The sequence below is a fragment of the Vulpes vulpes genome, chromosome 8, assembly GCF_048418805.1.
Source record: "Vulpes vulpes isolate BD-2025 chromosome 8, VulVul3, whole genome shotgun sequence".
NCBI classification, from domain to species: domain Eukaryota; kingdom Metazoa; phylum Chordata; class Mammalia; order Carnivora; family Canidae; genus Vulpes; species Vulpes vulpes.
The window spans coordinates 26,177,311-26,201,057 of NC_132787.1; the positions used below are offsets into that span (position 1 = coordinate 26,177,311).

Here is a 23,747-nt window from a genome sequence, read left to right on the forward strand (position 1 = left end):
TTGTTATTTATTTTTTATTTTTATCTTTTATTTTTTATTTTTTTTTGCTTTTATGGTTATTGCTAAATTCCTAAGCAATCTTTGCCTTCCCCTAAGTCACAAACATATCTTCTTCTGTTTTCTTCCAGAAGCCTTTACTGTTCTAGCTTCTACATTTAGGTCTATGCTCTATCTCAGAATAATGTTTCATATGGTGTAAAATATGGGGTGAAATTCATTTTTTCCAACCCTACTGGAATGCTCTGGTATCTTTGTTGAAAATTCAATGTAGGGCAGCCTGGGTGGCTCAGCTGTTTAGCACCTCCTTCAGCCCAGGGCCTGATTCTGGAGACCCAGGATCGAATCCCACGTCAGGCTCCTTGCATGGAGCCTGCTTCTCCCTCTGCCTGTGTCTCCACCTCTCTCTCTTTCTCTGGGTCTCTCATGAATAAATAAATAAAATCTTAAAAAAAATAAGAAAGAAAATTCAGTGCAGATGTGGGTCTAATTTGGGGCTTTCCATTCTATTCCATTTGATCTATCTGCTGATCCTCAAACCTATACCATACTATCTTGATTATTGTAGCTTGAGTCTTGAAGTCAGGTAATGTATTGCCCCTAACTGTGTTCTCCTTTCTCAGTTGCTTTGGATATATATTTTTTTTTTTTTGCTTTGGATATTCTCAGACTGTTGTATGTACTCATACATCTGCTGTCTAATTTTCTTACATTGCTAGTGAATGAATGGCTTTTGTTATGTAGCCTATTGTAACCATGTGTATCTTGTAGGACTTTTCCAAAGATCCCTCTTTCTTCAATCTTCCTCATGCAACTTGTTCTATGTAAGAATGAGACACAGTATGAAAATGTAATTGACAAGTTTCAATCCCAGAATTTGTGGAAAAAAATGAAGAACATTCAAAGGCCACAGCTCTATGTGAGACCACAAAGGTGATAAGGAAATACTTCCCATATTCTATCAAACCCAGTAGAGTCATAGAAGATCAGGGACATGAAGAAGGGAATATTAGTCTTCAGAACGCTATAGTATCAAAATTGTCCTTTTGATTTATCCTTGTGTATATCTCTTGACCTTTGTACATTGCCACAGTAACCATTCTCATAGGCAAATAATCAATATTAAGTATATATTAATAAATGCTGAAGTAGATAATTAGGAATCATTCTTACAAAGCTTTATCACCTTAAAGTTGATAGTTCAGACAAGCTAGGCTTTTTCTACCTTGTGAACTTTTAGCACTAACAAAATCAAGTCCTTACAGTTGCATCAACAAAAGTAAAATACTAACTATTATAATAATGGCAGCAAACGTGAGGTATTTACAGTGACCCAGACACTATCAGGGTTTTATGTGATTTTTTAAAAATTGAAATATAGCTGACATACAATATTATATTAGTTTCAGGCATACAACATAGTGATTCAATAATTATGTATATTATGCAATACTTATAAGTGTAGTTAACATACAAAGTCATTACAATATTCTTGACTACATTCCCTATGCTCTACCTTCATCCCCATGACTTACTTATTTTATAACTGAAAGTCTGTACCTCTTAATTCCCTTCACTTGTTTCATCCATTCCCTTCCTCTCCTCCCTTCTACAAATACATTTTTCACAAATTTGTTTGTTTGTTTGTTTTCCTCTCCACATATCGATGAACACATAGGGTATTAGTATTCCTCTGTCTGACTTATTTCACTTAGCATAATACCCTCTAGGTCTATCCATGTTATCACAGCTGGCAAGATTTCATTCTTTTTTATGGCTGAGTAGTATTCTATCATGTATTAGGTGTCTTCCATATCTTGTCTAAAGTAAATTATGCTGCAGTAAACATAGAAGTGAATATATCTTTCCAAATTTGTGTTTTTGATACATGTTAAGTAACTCTTACAACAATCCTGTTTGGTAGGTACTATTATTAACCCCATTTACAGATGCAGGAACTGAGGCACAGAGATTACAAAATAATAGGTAGCCAAGTAAGGATAAAACCAGGCTCCAATGCCTGTGTTCTTAACGTCTCCATAATAGCGCCTCAAGAAAAAGCATTTTTATATGCTTACAGTGATCTAAGCAGGGTCACTTCTCAGGCTGCAATGAATATCTCCAGAGAGCATCCTAAAATGGATGGCCCTTCAGTGTCCAAGATAAAATGACATTTCTATATAGTTTTATACATTAGATAAAATGTATATAAAATATATACATTTTAAAAATTAGGTATTTAAAACCATTTTGGACAGTTTTGCATAAAAACTGTACCCATGATTAACTCTTAGGTAGTAGGATTAGGGATGATTTTGCTGTTCTTCACTGTCTTTTTATAAAATTGTCATCTAAAAAATCAGAAACACGTTACCTTTCTGATCAGAGGGGGGAAAAAGTAAAGTGATTTCCATTTTGAGGAACAGAATACAAACAAAGAATTACCTGTTCTGCTTGGTGTCCGACTGGCTGAACTGCTTCCCTCCAGGGGCCCATCAGCAGGATTCCCTTGGGGACATGGTCTGCCACAGCTGAGAAATATTGGAACAGCTGTAAGTATATTCTCTCTTTTCAAAGAATCACAGGCATACACCATCTATATACACATGAAGATAGATAATAAACATTTCTACCTCCCACTTATTTGCAAAATTCATTTTGCTTTATTCATGGATGCTGATATACTGTTTTCTTTTTAGTGAGAGCGTGATCAACATGAAGGGTCAGAAGCTTCTCTCTCAACTGTCATCTTCTTCCACAGTCCAGACCACATTTGAAATTACTGGCAAAATTTTGTTACATTATTTAGAGAATCATGGGATTATCTGCTACCTGCTTACAGAAGTGATTTTGGAAGTGCTGATGCATATTAGTCAAAAATATCTTCCCTAGGGACACCTGGGTGGCTCAGTGGTTGAGTGTCTGCCTTCCACTCAGGTCATGATCCTGGGTCTGGGAATCCAGTTCCGATTCAGGTTCCCGGGAGGGAGCCTTCTTCTCTATGTCCCTGTCTCTCTCTGTGTGTCTCTTATGAATAAATAAATAAAATCTTAAAAAAAAATCTTTCCCAATGCATTCCCTTTGTACTTGCCTAAAAACCTCATTATTAGATTTATTTCTATGGGTGAAGACATTTTTTTTTTTTTTTTTGCCCAAAGAGCCCATTAGGATTGCATATGTGAGAAGAGAATGGCAATATATTATTTTTTTGCCACAAAATAAAAATTAATTCCTTTTTTAAGGCTGATCAGTCGCCTGCTAAGACCCAAAGGAAATGAACAAAGTAGAGGCACGTTTTGATGGAGAGTGAATAGAAAATTGCATAGAATGAGAAAAACAGGCCAAGAGGGGATACTCTGAGCAATCTAGAAAAATGAAGGTACTGGAGAGTCCTGGCTGGCTCTTTAAAAGAGGGCACTGAAGGATGTAGGATACTTTTGTTTTCTCAACAGTTTTGAATGCTTTATAAATTAAAAAGCAACCCCACAAATGGCCTGGCAAGTTTCTTCTCTCACTTATCTTGTTCAAAAACTCCAGGGTTAGATTTTAATTCTGCCTTTTGCTTCTGGGTTCTTTTCTTCTGCCTAATATTACAAACGGTCTCAGAGGGTTTTTGTTTGTTATTTAACCACAGACTACTCACTCTAAAAAGAGAAGAAATGAAATGGTTTATAATTTAATATATAAACGTCTCATCACTTTCTTTTTTCCTGAATTGTGGCTTATATATATGTTGTAATGATAAGCATTTTCCAGTTATAGAATATTTTCATCCTAAGTAAATTTATTCTCAAGGCTTAAATGTAAGTGGAGAAACATCACATGCAAAATAGTTCTGAGATCCCATCACTTTGATTTAGGGAATCAAAAGAAAATGACAGGACCAAAGGAAAAAGAAAGCAGATGTAAATGATGGGCTTACATTCTTGGGTGACACTTGGTAGATGGAGGGTTTATTAGTTTTAAGAATTTTCATTGCAAGATAATACTTAAAAGGAACACTTAAATTAGTAGTTCAAATATACTACCTCGTATGCCAAAAAAACAGCTTGTTGCATAGACATTACAGCAGCCAAAAGACTGGGATTCAACGCCAAACCCTTCGAGTTCAGCAGGGGAAACCACAATAATTAGTCGTGTGTTTCTGGAGCTCTCTGTGCCTACATGGGTGGCTGCCTTGAAGGCAATAATAGAACATGGTTTGAATTACAGATTTATAAAGCCCAAACAAATAAAAGATACACTACTGGATTTATAAACATTACTGAACAAGTAGGCAGTGAAATTCTCTTGTTTTTCTCCCAAAACCTCTTTTATAAAAAATCCCATTACATTCTTCCTGCTAAGACTACAAAAAATAGACCGTGAGGAGAAAAGCTATGTGAGTGGTAGTTCTTTTTGGAACATCTCTGCTTTCTTTAGGCAACTTATTTCCCACAGTTTGGAGCCCACAGTGGGAGAGTCTCCCTAGAAATGCTGGAAGCAAATGTCCTTGATGTCAATGACTCCACTGAGCTTCAATTTGGCTCAGGATGCATACCACAAAAACATGTTTCCTAAGGACATTCTACCACACGCGAGCTTCCATGGGCAATTACTGTCTGTGTTAACCTAAAGAAATTGGTTCTGTGGTCAGATAAATTCACAAAATGCCACCCGAGACAATAATCAAGAGGTTTTCTTTTTGCAGGACTTCTCAGAGCTTTTAGTAAAGTGATGTGTGTTGTGAATCACCGAGGAAACCTACGACAAGTGTTCATCGCAGATATGATTTTTGTGTGTGATGAGGGGAAAGATGGGCTTAATATTCCAGAAATGATTTCATTAAAAAAGCTTTCATAGAGAGGGAAAAAGAAGAACTTTGGGATGGTAAAATAACTTTTTACTCTGGCACTGGACAAATTCACTAACAAAAGTGATTTTCCCTTTAGAAATATTTGTGAGGAGAAAAGAAGTAAAATTAAGATTAGAAAAAGAAATAGCATTCATTTAGTTTATGACGAAATGATCTAAAAATGAAATCTGTGAAGCTTAAACTGACTATAATGATCAAATCTAAGTCTGTGAACCAACAGGTGATATTAGACGACCAGTATATAACTCATTTACTCAAATGGTTATCTTTATTAACCTTAGAAAAGAAACAGCATTTTGCTCAAAGTACTCTCATGAATACATTTAGCTAAAAAACACTTAACTCTTCTAGTTAAAAGAATACTATCATGCTTCAAAATCAATTCTTCAAGAATTGATTGAAGCTATTATTAGAATTGATGAAGCTATTATTAAAATTGATGAAGCTATTATTAGAGAACAACAATATGGTAATCAGTAAGAGGAGGTATTTCCTTCTTCATGGTAATATTGGCAAAATAACTACTCTTGCCAGGCGAGGCCTTTTTTCTTATCCACTGTAAAAAGACTCATGTCCTATTTCTATTTAAAAATGATAGAGCAGTACAAGCCAATTGCTTAATTGCATTCAGGCATCCATTTGAATCTAACCGTAATATGACACGTGTTATTTAAGCATTTTATTTTATTTATTTAGTTTATTTTAAACTTTTAAACACTGAACCCCAAAATCCAGAGTCACACGCTCTTCTGACTGAAGCAGCCAGGGACCCCTATTATACATTCGTAAACAGGGATTGCAAACTTAAAATACCCTTAAAATTGATATAAAATCCTTCCTGAAGATCAAGTAAAAATTATTCCAATATAATATATTTAAATTACTTGATATGATTTTTTTTAAATTATGTGCTTTATGCATTCTCCACTAGTAAGCAGAGGATATATACAACTACTTATTTTATATCATCTCCAAAGATTAGCTGTATGGACTCTAAGCTTTCCTTCTATTAACAGGAAACCATGAAAAAATAATTTCTATTCAACACAAATCACATTATGCTATACTTACTTTCCTGTCAGTTTCTTTGGCAAACCTACACAGAGCTATGTGGACTGGTAGTGAGTGTTCCAAAGAGGAATACTAATATTAGTTTTTGGACAAGTGAAACTCAGTTAACAATCTAAAATCCTTACCTGCTACATATAACAGGTGGAGGGAGGATCTGAGGAGATAGGTCAGGGGCACTCTGAGTATAAGTTAATGCCCTGTGAGAACCCAGGCTTTGTTTGGCAGTAGTGTTGGCAGATTCTGGAAACCGCACTGCAGAAATTTTGCTGACTGGGCTGCTGGCAGGAGTCCCTTGGGGAGGTGAGGAACAGGGCGATGAAAGTGGTGAAATTTTAGCTAGGGCACCTAGAAAGAAAAAGAGTTATTAAATCACTAAATCAATTTTTGTTTTTGAAATTAAAAACTGTAACTCCTAAACCTCACCTTGGACCCCCTATCGCTCGGGCGATAGGAGCACTCAGGCCATGGAGCTGGCCCTCTCTGCCACCATCTGGAGACAAGGTATACAAGTGGGGTGTCTCCATGGCATGAAAGGCGAAGAATGAATCATCATAAAAAAAAATCAGTGGCAATGTTGGCAAATGCTGTTAAAGCCTTGGTGTCCTGGAGTAACTTCAGGACAGAAGGATATTATTTTCTCCTCCCATTTTTGTTTCTTCTTGTCATTTTGACATAATGATAATAATTAAAGTTTCCTCATGTGTTTGCCTTCTCCTGGCTTGTGAAATTTTTAGCAGTAACAGGATCTGCTATTGTTTTAAACATTAACTTATCTGGAGCAGAGTCTGGCAGGTATCCGATGCTTAAAACGAATAAATAAAGAAGACAGATTTTTTTGAGAGGCAATTAACTTTATTAAACATCAACATTTTTGGTGAAACTATCTTATTTGTGTGGAACAGGACTCTAATTATTAGAGTAATTTCTGAAGAAAACATTTAAAAATGTAGTACGATCCATTTCAGATTAAACAATAGGCCTAATGCCTAAATTTTAAAAGTGCTGGTGGTATCTGTGCCAAATTGTGTTTACTCTTGATTGTGAAAATTTTACAGCAACCTGGCTAGGATTTCAAAGTGCTGATACTTGAGTACAGGGAAGAGATATTTTCAAGTTCTACCCTCCCAAACAGAGAAGGCAGCCCACACTTAAAACCAAAGAGAGAACTATCTTCTGATTGGCCATCTGCTTACTGTTTTTTCAGTACTTTGTGGCTGAACAACCTACTGCAAGGCAGATTAAGTGAAATGATTAGTTGTTTTCTATTTCTTACTACTTGGGGGAAATGTATGATCATCAGCTCTCACATCACTGGATAATATGTGTGGGGAACTGGCAGCTGGCTTAGTTTGTTTCCAATGTCCGTTCTCTCAGAAGTTTTATTTGTTACATCCAAAGATTTTCTGGTCCACTGAAAGGAATATTAAGCCTGCTGAAGGGCTTTTGTAATTTTTACATTTATTGCTGTCACATTTTTTTTTTTTTTTTGGTTTGTTGTACCAGATGAGAAATCCTGCTCTTACTTTGATAGGTGTGGTGGCTGGCAGCCCCTCCTATTCCTTTTCTCATTATTTGTATTATTGACTCCTGATCAAAAGATCAATCCCTTGCCATCATAGGCTAATGAAACCACTCAGACTTAGAGAGGTAAAATAACCTTCCCAGGGTCATAGTGCTAAGAAGTAGGAGAATATGGAGGGAGCCCAGCTGTTTTCAGTGAAGTGTGGTGTTAGCCCATATATCTATCAGAGGCTGTCCAAGGGGGAAGAAAAATCCATGATCTGGTAGGCAGAATTTGCACTACACTTTCCAATGACACAACTAAAGGTATTTATTTTGATTTCTCTTTCTATTGAAAAGATTTAGCTATTTTTTCAAAAATATTGACAAACCTGCTCTGTACGTAATTTCCTAAACCAAAAAAAAAAACCAAAAAACAAAACAAAATCCCACTAATCTTAACTCAGAGTTCCTCCAATGAATCTATCATCATGTGTAATGAGGTGGGTTACAGGTGACCTATGAAGTACTAACAATGATAATTTTTTGAATAAATATTTTATTTGGAAGCTTCAGAATAAATTTAATCCTTAATATTATTTCTAATATTTTATATTAGATTTCATCATAATTTTATAAAATGAAGAAAATAAAATTTCCACGAAGCTCTAAATCCTTTCTCATTTCTCCACTACTGTGTAGCATTATTGTATTCACACATATTATTTCACATTTATACACCATACCATCATATGCTCCGACATGAAAAGGACGGAAAGGGATAGTTTAATTTGGACTATTTGTTAGATTATGGCCAAATGAGTCTTCAGATAATCTTAGAAAAGCAGTGTAAGCATTAAGGAGCTGGTTGGGGGTGTGACGTATAAAAGTATCTGCACAGAGTAATGACCTGTTTGTTCAACAAATATTGCATGCCTTCTTCCAGAGACTAAGGATGCCATAGTGAGAAACAATGACAACAAATTCTCTGCTGTCATGGAGCTTCTACCCTTTTCGAGGAGTCAGAGACTTAAAAAAGAGGTGGAAGAGGAGGAAAAGGAAGAGAAAAGAAGGAGAAGGAAGGACAAAAAGAAAAGAAACTCAGGTAGTCATAAGTGATACAAAGAAAAATAATGCCAAGAATATAAAACAGAGAACAGAAATGCTCTACGAGTAAAATTTCAACAGAAGTGTGATGAAATAAGGAAGACATTTAGACAAGTATTTGGGGGAAGTATGTTCCAGAAAGAAAAACCTACCTGGGGGTTTCAGAAGGTCAGTCCGGAGGTCAATGTGGGTGCAGGTTAGCAAAGGGGAAAGAGAGGAGCAGGGAAGGTGGCCAGAAAAGCAGCTGGTCAAGGCTGGAGAGGGCTGATAGACCAACGCAAGATTTTAATTGTTGTTTATTTTGAAAGAAATAGAGACTTCTGATAGTCATTGCTTTAGGCAATGCTTTAATTATTTTGATAGCTAATTGTGAATTTTTGAAAGTTTTCTACCACTTTTTTATAGATTAAGGTCTATGGGAACAGTGCCCATTTCTGTCTTAACACAACATATTTTCTAAAGGCAATTTATGAGAGGAATGATTTTTGTTGTTGTTGTTGCTAATTCTTCATAGCTGCCAGCTGATATTCTCAGAAAAATGCAATTCACTCCTAAATACAAATTTAAAAATCCCCTCAATGATTAGAGTTGTTTTTTTTTTTTTTTTTAATGATTAGAGTTGTTGGGACACACGGATTAACTAAATTTAAACAAATAGCAGACCTTAAGACTCCAAACACACTGCCTGGGATGAAATTTAAGATAAACCTTGTAAGAGAGAAAAAGCACTTTGCTTCTGTAGTGCTGTTAGTCTACAGCACTTCTAACAAGCAAGAGTCTTGGCAACAGCCACGAAAAGAGGGATATTTGCTCACAGTCACCAAGATGGCAACATAGGATGTGCCTGACTTAGCTCGCCCTCACAAGAACAACCAACAACTACTCAAGAACAAGACACCACTGAGATAGTCCTGGAACACGGGGAGTAAAAGAAGAGACTACAAGTTGACAACATTGTGACACCCCTAGCCAGCATGACCCTGTATGGAGAAGTTTCCCCCAAGCCTCTGGTTTCTCTAGCAGGAAAAGAGAAGCCAAGAGGATAGCGAGCACCACACCCAGCCCCAACCCCAGAACTGTGGGTTGCTTTGTAGGAGGCCCTCTTCTGACCAGCACCATGGGGACTGCAGGGGGATCTGTGAGGCTTAACTACTGGGAATCTGACTAGGCTGGATAAAGAGGTAGGGGTTTGCAACAACCAGGATATGATCTTGGCAGACCAGGTTCATACCTGCAATGTCTAAATAGTAATCTCAACCAGCAGTTTTGCTCATCTGTAGAACTAAGCTGAGGTCACACACTCATCAGTGAGCTTGGTAGGTACAGATCTGCCTGCTTTAGGTTCTTATGAAAGGAGTTCTGTTAGCCTTAAAGCCAAGGATGCCCAGACCCAGGTAAGGGGGTAAATCATAGCCTCACCCACTGTGGAGGGCAGCCCGGGTGGCTCAGCAGTTTAGCACCACCTTTGGCCCAGGGCGTGATCCTGGAGACCCAGGATCAGTCCCACATCAGGGTCCCTGCATGGAGCCTGCTTCTCTCTCTGCCTGAGTCTCTGCCTCTGTGTGTGTGTGTGTGTGTGTCTCTCATGCCCCATATAACTAAGAGGATTGGTGACAATTCCCAGAAGCAGTGAGGTCCAATGGCACTTGAGCCAAGAGGTCGGAGGACAGTGTGGAGCACCCCCAGAACAAAGCCAGTACTGGGTGTGGAGTGTCCCCATGCTATGCACAGGCAGGGGGATTCATTCACACCTAAGGCTTAGGGTAGCTCCCAGCCCCTTTCAACCTGAAAGGATGTTTGGGAAACTCAAAGTAGCTGAAGTGACCCCTCCCTCTCTGGTCCAGGCAAGGAGCTGAGGCATAGCCCCACCCACAGTAGAGTATCTTTTAGCACCAACTGACCAACTCCTGGAAGCTGTCTAGCTGTCCAGTGCTGCTGGTCTAGCAGCACTGGAGCTGAAAGATGGGCAGGCACACCTTTCAGCTTTCAGAACAAAGGCAGTGGTCCCATTTGGTCAGGGAACTTGGGGTGCAGGACAGCTTGAGTTAAGACAACAAACCACGAGCTTTGTTGGCTTTAGAGCTGCTTCTCTTGCCATGCCCAGGCAGGGAATCTAGTTTGGAGCCCTCCTCATTACTGAATACAACCTATAGCCTATCTGAGCAGGGAACCTAACTAGAGTATCTGGGTAGCTGCAGAATCCATCAATAGCCTTGTATATAGTGGCACTTGAACACAGAGCACAGCCTATGGGTTTCCTCATCGTCAGAACAAAACTGAATGGCCTCACAGAACCAGAGAATTCAATGCACACTCTAGCCTGATTCAGGTCCCCAAACAACAAATTGTACAGGTCTTGGGTCCCTGCCAGGGCAGGGAAGCTAATTCATAACCCTGCTATTACTGAATATAGTACCAGTCCTGGCCACCTATCTAGTAAGCTTGATCAGAGAATCAAGGCACTATGGAGCCCATACTACAGCCTCACTTGGGTAGGGAACCAAGCCAGCAGTTCTCAGTCAGTGGCACATCCCCTCATTCCCATCCTCAGAGCTTAAACATTTGCCTCTACCAAAAAATAGACCACAACAGCAGGCCCTACCTGCCTAAGGACACTACCAGGAGGCAACCCAGAAACACACTGAGTTGACTGGTGAATAACTATCTCTGCAAAGCAAGCCTGCAAAATCTGGAAAAGAAGCTTGATTACTCAAATTTGTAGATACCAAATAAATTATCAAAGATCACAAAAAATTTAGGTAAAAATGACATCACTAAGAGGAACAACAGATCTACAGAATAAGCAGAAAGCAATTAACAAAATGGCAATAGTAAGTCCCTACCTATCAATAAATACTTTAAATGTAAACAGATTAAACTCTCCAGTTAAAAGACATAGAATGGATGAATGGATAAAAAAACAAGGTCCAACAAAATGCTGCCTTAAAAAGACTCACGTTAGCCTTAAAGACACAGTAGGCTAAGAGGGAAGGAAAAAACAATTCATGAAAATGTTAACCCACAAAAAATAGGAGTAGCAATATTTTATCAGAAAAAATAGGCTTTAAATTAAAAACAACAAAAAGAACAAAGAATATTATCTATTATGAAAGAAGGGTCATTACAGTAAAAAGATACAGCAATTATAAATATTTACGAACCCAACATTGGAGCACCTAAATACATAAAGCAAAAGCTAACAGAACTATAAGAAGAAATAAACAGTAATACAGTAATAGCTGGGAACTTTAATGCCCTATTTTCCACAACAGATTATCCAGAGAGAGAATCAACAAGGAAACAGCAAATTTGTACAACACTATAGTAGATTAAATGGACCCAACAGACATATATAGAATATTCTATCTAACAGCAGCAGAATACACAATCTTCTCAAGCACACATAGAACTTTCTAGAATATATCACACATTAGGCCACAAAACAAGTCTTAGCAAATCCAAGACGACTGAAATCATACCAAGTATCTTCTCTGACCCCAATGGCATGAACCTACAAATCAATAACAAGAGGGAAACTGGAAAATTCACAACACAGGGAAATTAAACAGTACCTTCCTGAACAATCAGTGGATTAAAGAAGAAATGAAAAAGAAAATAAAAAAGTTTCTTTAGACAAATGGAAACACAACATAAATTGTGGGATACGGCAAAAGCAGTTTTGAGGGGGAAGTTCATAGCACAAATGCCTACATTAAGAAAGAGAGATCCCAAATAAACAAGTTAAATCTACATCTTAGGAACTAGATAAAGAACAAACTGAACTCAAAATTAGCAGAATAAAGGAACTAACAAAGAGCAGAAACAAAGAAAAAGAAAACCATAGGAGAAAATTAATCAAACTAAGAGTTGGTTCTCTGAAAAGATAAACAAAATTGACAAACTCTTAGGTACACCAACCAAAGGAAAAAGAGAAAGGACCCAAATCAATAAAATTTAATTTCATTTATATTCCATTCCCTGCATGGAGCCTGCTTCTCCCTCTGCCTGTGTCTCTGCCTCTCTCCCTCTATGTGTCTCTCATGAATAAATAAAATATTTAAAACAAACAAACAACACAAACAAAAAAAACTTATATAGTGATGTATGTCCATTATCCCTCAGTAAAATGGGGAACAGGTGAGGAACAGGGATATTTTTATACTGTAGGTGAGAAGAAAAAGGGTTTAAGCATATAAATTCCTTTTTTTCCCCTACACCAAACTACTATTTTATACAGTGTATATTATCTTAAAGTTTTGTAAAACAGAAAGGTTAGAAAAATAGGTACATATTTTTAGTCTTCAAATGGAAAGATAGATACAAGTGCTGAAAACAACCAAATACTCTTTATTTCTAGAAAGGATACACTTTCTAAATAAAATTATCTCAGATGCAGGAAAAAGATATTCCAAGGAAATGGGAGAAATGCCCTTTTTTGCAAGTATTCAAGAACAAATTATATTCTAGGTTGTTTTAAATGCAATCATGTATAAAGCTAGAAGGATTAACTTTATGAGCTTTGGAGTCATTGAATTTCATGTTGCACATTCACATATTTACACATGCACACATGTGATAGGGGAAAGACTCAGATAAATATGAATTCTCTCAATTTTATTTATAACTTTATATATGAGTAATTTTAAGAGACCCCAGGAGAAAGACATAGCTTATAAAATATGTCTTTGAATGACTCAAATTGCCCTAATATAAAATACTAAAAATTGAAGCTTTTAAAAACAAAAAGTTTAAATGTAACTTTAGAATTCTAAAATACCAACTCCTTTGAATAATTAAGTCTTTAATCCCTTGTTTCTGAGAGCATGAGAAAATGTATCAAGATACTAGGAACTTTAGGGACGCCTGGGTGGCTCAGTGGTTGAGCATCTGCCTTTGGCTCAGGGCATGATCCTGGAATTCCAGGATCCTGTCCCACATTGGGCTCCGTAAAGGGAGCCTACTTCTCCCTCTGCCTATATCTCTGCCTCTCTGTGTGTCTCTCATGAATAAATAAATAAAATCTTAAAAAAAAAAAGATACTAGGAACTCTGGACAATTAAAGGGAGATAAACACTACTGGAGGAAAATTATTTAAGTGACTCCATTTGTTTTGTTCTGTAAAACTCTCAGTTTAATTTTAATTGAACAAGAAAAGAACCAGCATGTCTAATAAATGCATGTCTCTTTTCTAAGCCCTCAGTAAAATGGACAGCCCTAAAATTTTCCAAAACAAAAAATGTACCTACATTTGCAAAAGGACACAAACAAAACACCCTCACACACAACAGTGCCATAATTAATGTTCTCTTTCATTTCAAACTTTCTGTAGTAAAAACTCAGTCTAACTTATAGGTGTACAGAGATTTGTAATCACTGTAAGAGGATTATAAGAATCTTATAAAAATTAAGATTCTGGAGAGGCTTGACTGCAAATGAATTAAGTATAAACTGGAGGAACTTTAAAAGCAGAATAACAAAGGCAGCTCTGCATTGTCAGTGACTCATAATAAAAAAGGAAGACTAAAAACATAAATTATATTTAAATATCCTGTTTTTATGCTTTAATCAAAGGGCTCACATGATTTTATTCATTTATTTTATATTAGCAGTTGCATAAAAATTGCTTTTGTTTCAACTATTGAAATTAATGCTGAGTTAAAGGATACACTGTATTACTTGTGCAAAGAATAGATTCCATGAGGTCTCCTGGAAACAGGCCATCTACCTTTCAGTGTTTATTCTCTATGCTTGTATCCCTCTACCTCTTTTACCTATTGCTTCTTCCTTTCCTCCCATTCCCTTCACACTTTATTTAGGTTCCTTATACTTTTTGCCACATAAAAGGGCTTTTCCAGGCCCCCTTCCATATAGGCATCACAGTCAACTACATCAAGCACAGTGTGTGCCTACTTAGCCCCATCAACACCAACATGCCATCAATGCAGGAAAACAAAGGTTTCAAAACAGAAAAGCCCAGCTGATCAGGGAAACCTGTACCTGAATTTCAGCTCTCTGATTCTTGATGGACTATTATCCTTTTTGGCAGATTTTCAGGGATTTGTTTAGTTGGATTCAGCATAAATAGTACATAGGTTACTTTATAAACATCTAGCTCTGCTGTGACAACAATCTTAATACGTCACAATGCAAAATGCTCGCCAAAGTAATCACGCCAGGGCTACCCTATGTACTTTATGGCAAGAATGGAGGCTCTCACATGCCTGTTCTTATTTCTATCATCTGTCTTTGGGGTATGTTACACAGATAAATTTCTTTTCTCTTAGAGTTCATTCCTTCTTCTTGGCTACATTTGAATGAATTGAATAATAGGACACAAGAAAATGAGGCTGCTCTTCATGTCTGTTCCATCATTTGCTCTGTTATTTCCAGGGAATGCACTAACTATAATTTTCAGGTTCATCTTTTTTAATTGACATATAATTGACATATAACCTTATTTCCAGGTGGAAGAATTCATTATTTGTTCACCAATTTTAGTATATGTGCTGTCAAGATGTGTATGATTCCAGCTTCTTGACTTTATCATGCTGGTTATTTTAATAATTTTAATTATCTTACCTAAATAAAGAAACTGAGAGACACAAAACCAAATCCTTCCATTATCATGTACTTGGTACAGGACCAAAAAAAAATCCCTCATTTTAAATTACTTCTATTTGTTGTCTTCAATTTTTTTCTAGTATAAAGTCATTAGAACAAAAGAAAGGATTCAGGGCTAATTGTGTGAGCTTGGGCAAGTTACTTAAACATTTCTGTGCCTCAGTTTCCTTAACTGAGTCCTTTTCCCAAGCTACACCAGAACATAGAATATTTAATTCATATTTCATCACTTGAGTTACATATTATTATTGTCTGATATTTTAATTCTGTCCTTAAAAAAAAAATAACAGGCCACCTGGATGGCTGGGTTGGTTAAGCGTCCAACTCTTGATTTTGGCTCAGGTCATGATCCCAGGGTGATGAGATCAAGTCCCATGTTGGGGTCCACCATGCTGGGCATGGAGCCTGTTTATGATTCTCTATCACCCTTTCTCACTGTCCCTCCCCTGCCCACACTCTCTTTCTAAAAAAATAAATATAAGTAAAAAAATTAGTTAAAAAAGATTAAAAAGTAAAAAACAAAAAATACCTACAAATCAAAATACTATTATTTACGCATATAATGTTTGATAAACTCACAGTTTTCAAATTTACTTACCATTTTTATTAGATCTCAGACCTCTATTACTTTTCTTTCTAGAATACATCCATCATAAATTCCTTTAGTTAAGATTTGACAGATGGTAAAGTTTTGATTTTGTGAAAATGTCTTAGTTAATTCCTACATTGTTGCGAGATAGATGTGCCAGATGCACAATTTCAGGCTATTACATTCTCTCAGAACTTTGAAGAAAGTGGTTCTACTGTGTTCTAAAGCCCTTTTGTTTTGGACAGTTTTGCTCTCAGAAATTTCCTTTTACTTTGGCTAAGATTTTTTTTTTTTTTTGTCTTTACTATTGTATAGCTTCACTACTTTGTGCCTATGTGTATTTTTTCTTCCTTTACTCTGCTTTTCCTCAGAGTTTATATCCCCTATTGTCTACTAAAATTGTGATCTTGTTATACTGGACCTTTCTTATATTGTTATATTTCTTAAAATCTTTTACATTCTCCTGTTTCTCATCTATGTCACATTCTGGGTAATTTCCTTACATTCTCTGCTCCCCAGTTTACTATTTCTACCTTTAGGAGTCCATTATTCCATTTAACCTATCCCGTTTCCTTGATTACATTTCCAAAAGTTCTATTTAGCTGCTCTGCTATTACATCTTTTCTCTCATTGCTGTTACTTTTTATCACCTCATATTTTGATTTTAAAATATGTAAATAGAGCAGCCCCGGTGGCTCAGTGGTTTAGCACCGCCTTCAGCTTGCACTGTGATCCTGGAGACCCGGGATCGAGTCCCACGTCAGGCTCCCTGCATGGAGCCTGCTTCTCCCTCTGCCTGTGTCTCTACCTCTCTCTCTCTCTCTCTCTCTCTCTCTCTCTCTCTCTCAGTGTCTGTCATAAATATAAAAAAAAGTAAATATTTTAGCATTTAAATATCTCAACACTTTTAGGTATCTGTAAAGTTGCTTTTGTTGTTTGTTTCTAACCCTTGGTGGTTTCTGTGTTTAGTGATCTTGGTTGTAAGCTACAATTTATTTGAACTTGATATATTAGTCTCATAGCTCTTACTTGGGGATGCTTTCCTCTAAAATTATTTGCATACATTTTGTAAAGAGTCAAGGGTCCTACGGACCATGTTAGTACCACTTTAACATGAAATGCTCAAATTCAATTCCTCCACCTTGATAGAGTCCCAGATGAGTCTCCATATTACTGAGGTAATCTTCATTTGCCCTCAGGGCAACCCAGTTTAAGGATTTGCCCATATTGTCCTGTTCTTGGCCCTCACTGAAACTGCAATCCTATTTCTCAGGTCATTAACAACTTCTAAGCTATAAGACCAAAGAGCAGAGAGGACCAACCTTAGAAACCAGATTAGTTTTAATGGTGTCTGTCAATGATACAGTCCTAAAAAAAATCATACTTTCTGGAGGAAGTGCCTTTCTACACTAAGCAAGATTTAAGCGAAGTTGGCACTTAAATGATTCCAAGAAACAACAGTATAAAGTAGATAGATGATCAAAGGGGAAAGAAAGTACTAAATTTTCTAGAAACAAGAGAAGAGTTGTGTCTTTTTAAAAATGAAAATTTTAAATATAAGGTGTCTTAAAATATAAATGGAATGAATGTGAATATCGTTTCTCTAATCCTCATAAACGCGTTGCCATTTTGAGGACTTCTGCTTCTGGCTATGATGTGGTAGTTTGTAATAAATCCACGCTTCTTTGAGAAGAAAATGAAAAATCGAATTAAAAAAAAAAAAAAACAGCTTTCAAGGCAAGACAATCAATTCAGAAGGACTAGGTTCCCAGAGCAAACAGAGAGAAGGTATACCCAGAAGGGTGAGCCAAAGTCCTATGAACTGTTCTTCCCTTCAGAGCATTATTTACTGAACCATTTGCATGGAGCAAAAGGCTAAGCATCTAGGCAGAAGGATGCAGCTATTAGGGAAGCAAGTCAGGAGAACTTTTAGCAATGTCATGAGGCTAATGACATGAAAATTGGAGTTTGGGACTGCCGCCATGGCAGCCAGAACGTGAATGTCTAACAGCCCAGTAAGAAGGGGTAGTTTTTCCCTGAAGCCATTTGGAAAATTCTTACGCTGCTATAATGGCAGAAGATTAAGAACATAAGCAGGAAGCTACTGAAAATCTCATTAGAGTTTTCTGCAGTGCTGAGAGGTGAAAACTTCCAGTCAGAACATTCCGAGAAGAAGCTGTCATAATATATACCCCAGACTTTCAAATGAGATTCTAGAAGGGGGTAATCTGGCAATGGAATTTGGTGAAAACTGCATTCCAGTTTTAGGTCAGTACAGATTCTAATTAAATGAAGTGTTCTTTATCCAACTCATTCACTTTCCTACCCGAAACTTTACTCCTCTTAATTTTTTTTTTTTTTTACTCCTCTTAATTTTGATATCTAAACTCTTTATCATAGATCTCCAGGTCTCTGCATGTTTCCGTCTCCCCTTGTGCTTGCCAATTTTGCCACTCATCTAGAATCTTAAGTTCCTGAAGTTTTCTCTCAATGTGCTGGATCTTGTTTCTTTTCTTCTCTTTCATTATGTGAGAGTCTTTGCTCTCTTCCTCACCACAGCCTTTAATACAGTATATGGTAATGGCCATCAATCTGTGTGTATTCCCCACTAGCATGTAAGTGAGAATTCTGTGGCAGGAGGAAGTGGGTCTGGCTTTAATCACTGCTATATTCCTGAAACGAGTTCAGGGTCTGAGACAGGGATTGCTTCACAAATATTTGTTGCGTAAAGGAAGCTGGAGGGAAGGTAGAAGCTGATGCTTAAAAATATCTGGGGTACACTGACACCACGGTGGAAAACCCCACACAATAGTTAGACTCCAGATCCCAGATGGGACAAATCACATCGAATTTCATTTTGTTGCAGTGTGAAGGGGAAAGAAAACCCCCTGCCCACTGTGCTGATGAGTCTTTCTGTTGCTGATGTGTAGGCTTTTCCAAAGGGTTCTCAAAGATCCTGAACTGTACTTTGTCCAAACCTAAATGCCTCTTCCTTTGAGTATATGTGTGTGTGTATGTGTATATATGTGTGTGTGTGTGTGTGTGTGTGTGTATATGAGGGTGAGTGACATAAAGAGTTCCTTTGAAAAAAAAATGATGAAACATAGAGTAAATGAAGCATTCCCTTGAATCCTATAAGTGCCATACTCCTGAAAAATAATTTTAACAAATGCTAAAAACAAAACAAAAATTTGACAAGTATATCATTAACTTTTACATTATAAATGATGCCTCTAGAGATTATTATCAGTGGGGACACCAATTTCCTATTCATCCAGTAAGCTCAAGATAGGATATCTAGCATAGCAATCTCAAAAGAATCTGTATCATCACATAAAGTGGAAATGTAAGGAAGTAATTAGTTATTGAGGCTTTTTTCTTTTTAGAACCATCAAACGAAACACATCCGAGTATGCATCCTTAGGATCTTGTTTCAACACTTAAGATTTACTTTATTCCATTACCGCACACTCAGTGAGTATGAATTCTTCTCCCAACAAGTTACTAACCTGGTCGATTTGGCTTTTTTGAGTTTACATGGTTAGCTGCAGAAACAGCATAGGATGAAGTGAAGGATCTGCTTTTGGTGAGGGTCATCATCACCGGGTTATTCCACGAATCGGGACTAACAGAGCTATAAAGACAGAGCATAAAGAAAAATGAAGAAATTAGTCATCACTTATTGGGATAGATATTGCCAGAATACAATCACCATTTCCATAATCGGCTTTCCAATCTGAGTCATGGTCCAGGTTCAGTGGCAGGACCACTTTATTTCCAAATGAAAAAAAATAAGTTACCTGAACTCAGTTGCTGCTGTAAGGAGACAACAGTTACTCATAAAAAATACTGAGTTGATAAATGAGAAAAGAACTCGTCAAAAATACTGGGTTGATAAACGAGAAAAGAATTTACCTATTTATCCAGTTAATAGTAACCAGACACTTCTTACTGTACTACTTAATTATGTTCCTCATAGATCTTCTAAACTTTGACAAATTAATTGGTTAAGATGCAGGGGAACCTCCATTAGTTCTGAATACCATGATGCTCCTTCTATGCTCTTTACTATTTACTATTCCTGGTGTTCTCTAAGTTCAAAAATTAAGTGCTTATAAAATTATTCAAAGACAATATTCATTGCAGTATTTTCTTATGAAGGAAAGGTTAGCAATTGGCTTTTAGCTTGCAATTTCTTTTATTAGTGATACCTAGAAAGAAAGGAGTGATGAGCCAAATCCTCTTGTAAATATGCTAATGAAGGACCTGCTGGAGAAAGGTAATGGATAGTGAGTCTTCATCTAGGGAATGCTTTTGTCAGGACATCCTTGGTTATTATTGTAAGCAAATCTGGAATTAATGGATGTATGGAAGGTTGGGGAAGAGAATGCTACACACTCATTAATTCATGGAAATAAATTTTGGAGCTGTTCCAAACAAAAATTTATCTGCATGCATGGCTCAAAATCTTGTGTTAAATCTAAAACAGAATCTACTGTAATTTGAGAGAGAAAAGAATTCAGGAAGCTGTGTTGACAATCTTGGAATGCTCCACTGGAAAAATGCTCAGTCTGCATTGTGCTAACACGTGTGTGCATTCAAACATTAGTAAATTTCATACTGGGTAAAATCTCTAAGTTGCATGAGTATAATTTGACAATGTGACACTCTGCCAATCTTAGACTGGCACTATAAGCGGGGTCTGTCTGCGTGGCTAGTTGTAAATAAACTTGAAATTGATAAAATTATGGAGTCATGAATGCTGGATATTTGCCATGTAGGATGTATAATTAATAGAATAATTTAGGGCAGCCCAGGTGGCTCAGCAGTTTAGAGCCACCTTTGGCCCAGGGCCGTGATCCTGGAGACCCAGGATCGAGTCCCACATCAGGCTCCCTGCATGGGGCCTGCTTCTCCATCTGCCCGTGTCTCTGCCTCTCTCTCTCTCCCTCTCTCTCTCATGAATAAATAAATAAAATATTTTTGAAAAAATAGAGTAATTTAGAGTTGTTCCATAACCAAAATGGCTTCCTCTGCTCAAGCAACATTATGTATGCATTGCTTAGAATTCTATATGTTAAATCCAAACTAGAACATGTGCTAATGTGGAATAAAAGGATTTTTTTAGGGTGCTGCACTGTCTCATACCTTTTGAAGGAAAGAATGTGGATATGTGTTTTGCTGTCCTATGTCCTCTGATTATTAGTAAATTTAGGAAGGAATTAGATCTATAACTGTGTTGAGTTCCATTTAAAATTCTGACACTATGTTACCTCATTTCTTCTCTTGTTTTCCTTTTCATATTTTTCTCCAACTGTTGACTCAGGCATTTAAAAACTTCATCTTTTCTCCTAATTCCATAATAGTTTACAAAATAAAACATAAGAAAGATATTCGCGATAAAGAATGAACTTCAGCAATGACCAAATACAATGAAGCAAAGCACACTAAATAATATTTGTTTCATATCCCTCTTGAAATCTCATTCTAGGCATTTTAGAAATGCCTAGAATTTGGAAACAATGAAATCAAATAAAAGTTGGAATCTGGATAGATAAATACACAGTTTCCTTACAGCGCTATTCCCTTTCAACTTCTTTTGCTGGATTGAATGACTTACAAGATTTACTGTGAAGAAATTTTATGCAATGTACATGAGGCCCAGGAGTTTTAACTTCTTAGTACATAATACAATGAATAGGTTATTATTTTTCTATGCAGATTCTTAAAAGAAAAGACCCTAATATTAACAGCATTTTATTAGATTTGTATATTTATTAATATCACAAAAAATTATATTATGAAGGCTAGCCTGATAATTGCCTATTCCTTTAATAAAATCATTTAAAATATGTTAATTTTGAAATGTTTTATAAAGTACAATTACATAGTACCTTTTAATACATAGGAAATTAATGAAGATAAAATTCTAATTATATAGTTCTTAATATTAATTTACTAAAACAGTAACTAATAAAACAGTAACTCAATATATTTATGTATATGTAGATATATGTATATGTGTATATGTGCATTATAATTTACTGGCACTTTCAAATATATTGCTTTCTGTGATCCTTGCAACAGTTTTCAGCTTTGTATAGACTCTTACCTTCTTGATTCCTGTTTAGATTCCTTGTGAATGTGTATGTAAAAATTTGGATTTTGGAGAGGAAAGTCACTTAGGGAAACCTTTGCTTGGTCACCTCATTCTGAAAAAGGGAAAATTTTCTACAAGTCTGCTGTAGAAGATCTCAATCTCCTTCCACATGAGAAGACTTGGTCATCTTAGTTCTACCCTAAACAACTTCATCCTAGGTCTGAAAAGCCTTACCAGATTCCAAGTTTGTTGTTGTTTCTTTATTTTTAAATTGAGTTTACAGCCTGCCTTTCTGCCTACCATAAAGAGGCAGGGGTCAGTTCCAAAGCTGACTAAGAATGATTTATTCCAGACGTTTAGATACATCTCAAGTCTACTCTTCTGAAGTACCTACTGATATCCTTCCACCTAGTTTACCTCCCAACTGTGCCACAGTTCCCTTTCTCCTCAGGATTCTTTGTAGTGGGTACTGAGGCTCCTCAGGACACACCTTTTTGAGTGGCAGGGTCAAGATCCTTTGGATCCTCAGTCCAGTGTCCTTTCTGTAGTCCCAGCCGTAGTTAAAACTCACCAGGAGTGAATCATCCAGCTAAATACCAAAGGGCTGCCCCTAATTTTCACTTCTCCTTCTTGTTCTTTTGATCACAGTCCTCAAAGTCCTCAATAGAAAGACACACAAGAAGGAAAGGAAGAAATAAAAGGGCTGATGGAGAAAAAAACTACAAGGACTATATCTCCTATCAGTTTTGAAATCAATCAGTAGTGTTATCAATCGGTCTGCTAAGTGGAGACCAAGGCTGGAGATGATCACTGGCCACCTTTCTACTGTTTTCACCTGTGACAAAGAAAGACTCAACCAAAACCAGTTGAATTTAATGGTGGTACTATTGCCATTCATATATAGTTTTCCCTCCAGTTCTCTTCAGAATGATGGTGAAAATTTGTATCATTTTCAGACTTTATATCAGGACTCTTAATAGGACAGGGAAATGAAGGAATAGTAAAATTAGATGTAGGAAAAAGTACACTTGGGCAAGACAGTTGTTTTTTTTTGTTGTTGTTTTGGTTTGTTTTGGTTTTTTTTTACAAAGAAAATGAATGAGATTGGACGCTCTTCCTTATCTATTTTGAAAATACATGATTATGAGTATTTATTTCATCAAACATGATGACAGGAACCCTGGAAGTTAAGCTCATAAAAGTTCTTGAAACACTCTTCATGATAATATCAACTATAGTCTCTAATATCATTTAAGAAAAAAAAGTTAGAGAAATGAAATTTGATCAGAAGTAACAAAAAATTAGGGGATCCCTGGGTGGCTCAGTGGTTTAGCGCCTGCCTTTGGCCCAGGGTGCAATCCTGGAGTCCTGGGATCGAGTCCCGCATCGGGCTCCCCGCATGGAGCCTGCTTCTCCCTCTGCCTGTGTCTCTGCCTCTCTCTCTATATATATGTCTATCATGAATTTAAAAAAAAGGTAACAAAAAATTATAATTAATTATTATTAAAAGTGCACAAATGGATTTTTGGCAGAGTCGCTGTGTGGTAAGAAAATCATACAGTGGGGCACCTGGGTGGCTCAGTGGGCTAAGTATCTGCCTTCTGCTCAGGTCAGATTCTGGGGTCCTGAAATAGAGGCCCACACTGGGCTCCCTGCTCAGTAGGAAGTCTGTTTCTCTGTCTGCTGCTCCCCCTGCTTGTATCCTCTCTCTCACTCATTCTCTCAAATAAATAAATAAAATCTTTTTAAAAAAATCATGGAGCATTAACTATTCTATGACAGAAGTCTCAGCAAGGTGTGTAGGTAAAACAGCCTCTCTAAAGATATACACTGAGAACAAAATTCATATTCTTAAGGAGCAAATATTTAACTAGGATCCACTATCACTTATCAGTATTTGCTGCTGT

The 23,747-nt window shown here is 36.8% G+C and overlaps 1 protein-coding gene across 3 annotated transcripts in view; it reads right to left on the reverse strand.

Annotated features, from left to right (window-relative positions):
• The window catches only part of PDE3A (phosphodiesterase 3A), a 322,412-nt gene that overhangs the window by 43,594 nt on the left and 255,071 nt on the right, over positions 1-23,747 (reverse strand). For all 3 annotated transcript variants that reach the window (XM_072765864.1, XM_072765865.1, XM_025995539.2), the window contains exons 5-7: positions 19,250-19,374; positions 6,049-6,268; positions 2,443-2,528 (exon numbers count right to left, since the gene is read on the reverse strand). In XM_072765864.1, the coding sequence (XP_072621965.1) occupies positions 2,443-2,528; positions 6,049-6,268; positions 19,250-19,374 (431 nt within the window). The remainder of the gene's footprint in view (positions 1-2,442; positions 2,529-6,048; positions 6,269-19,249; positions 19,375-23,747) is intronic.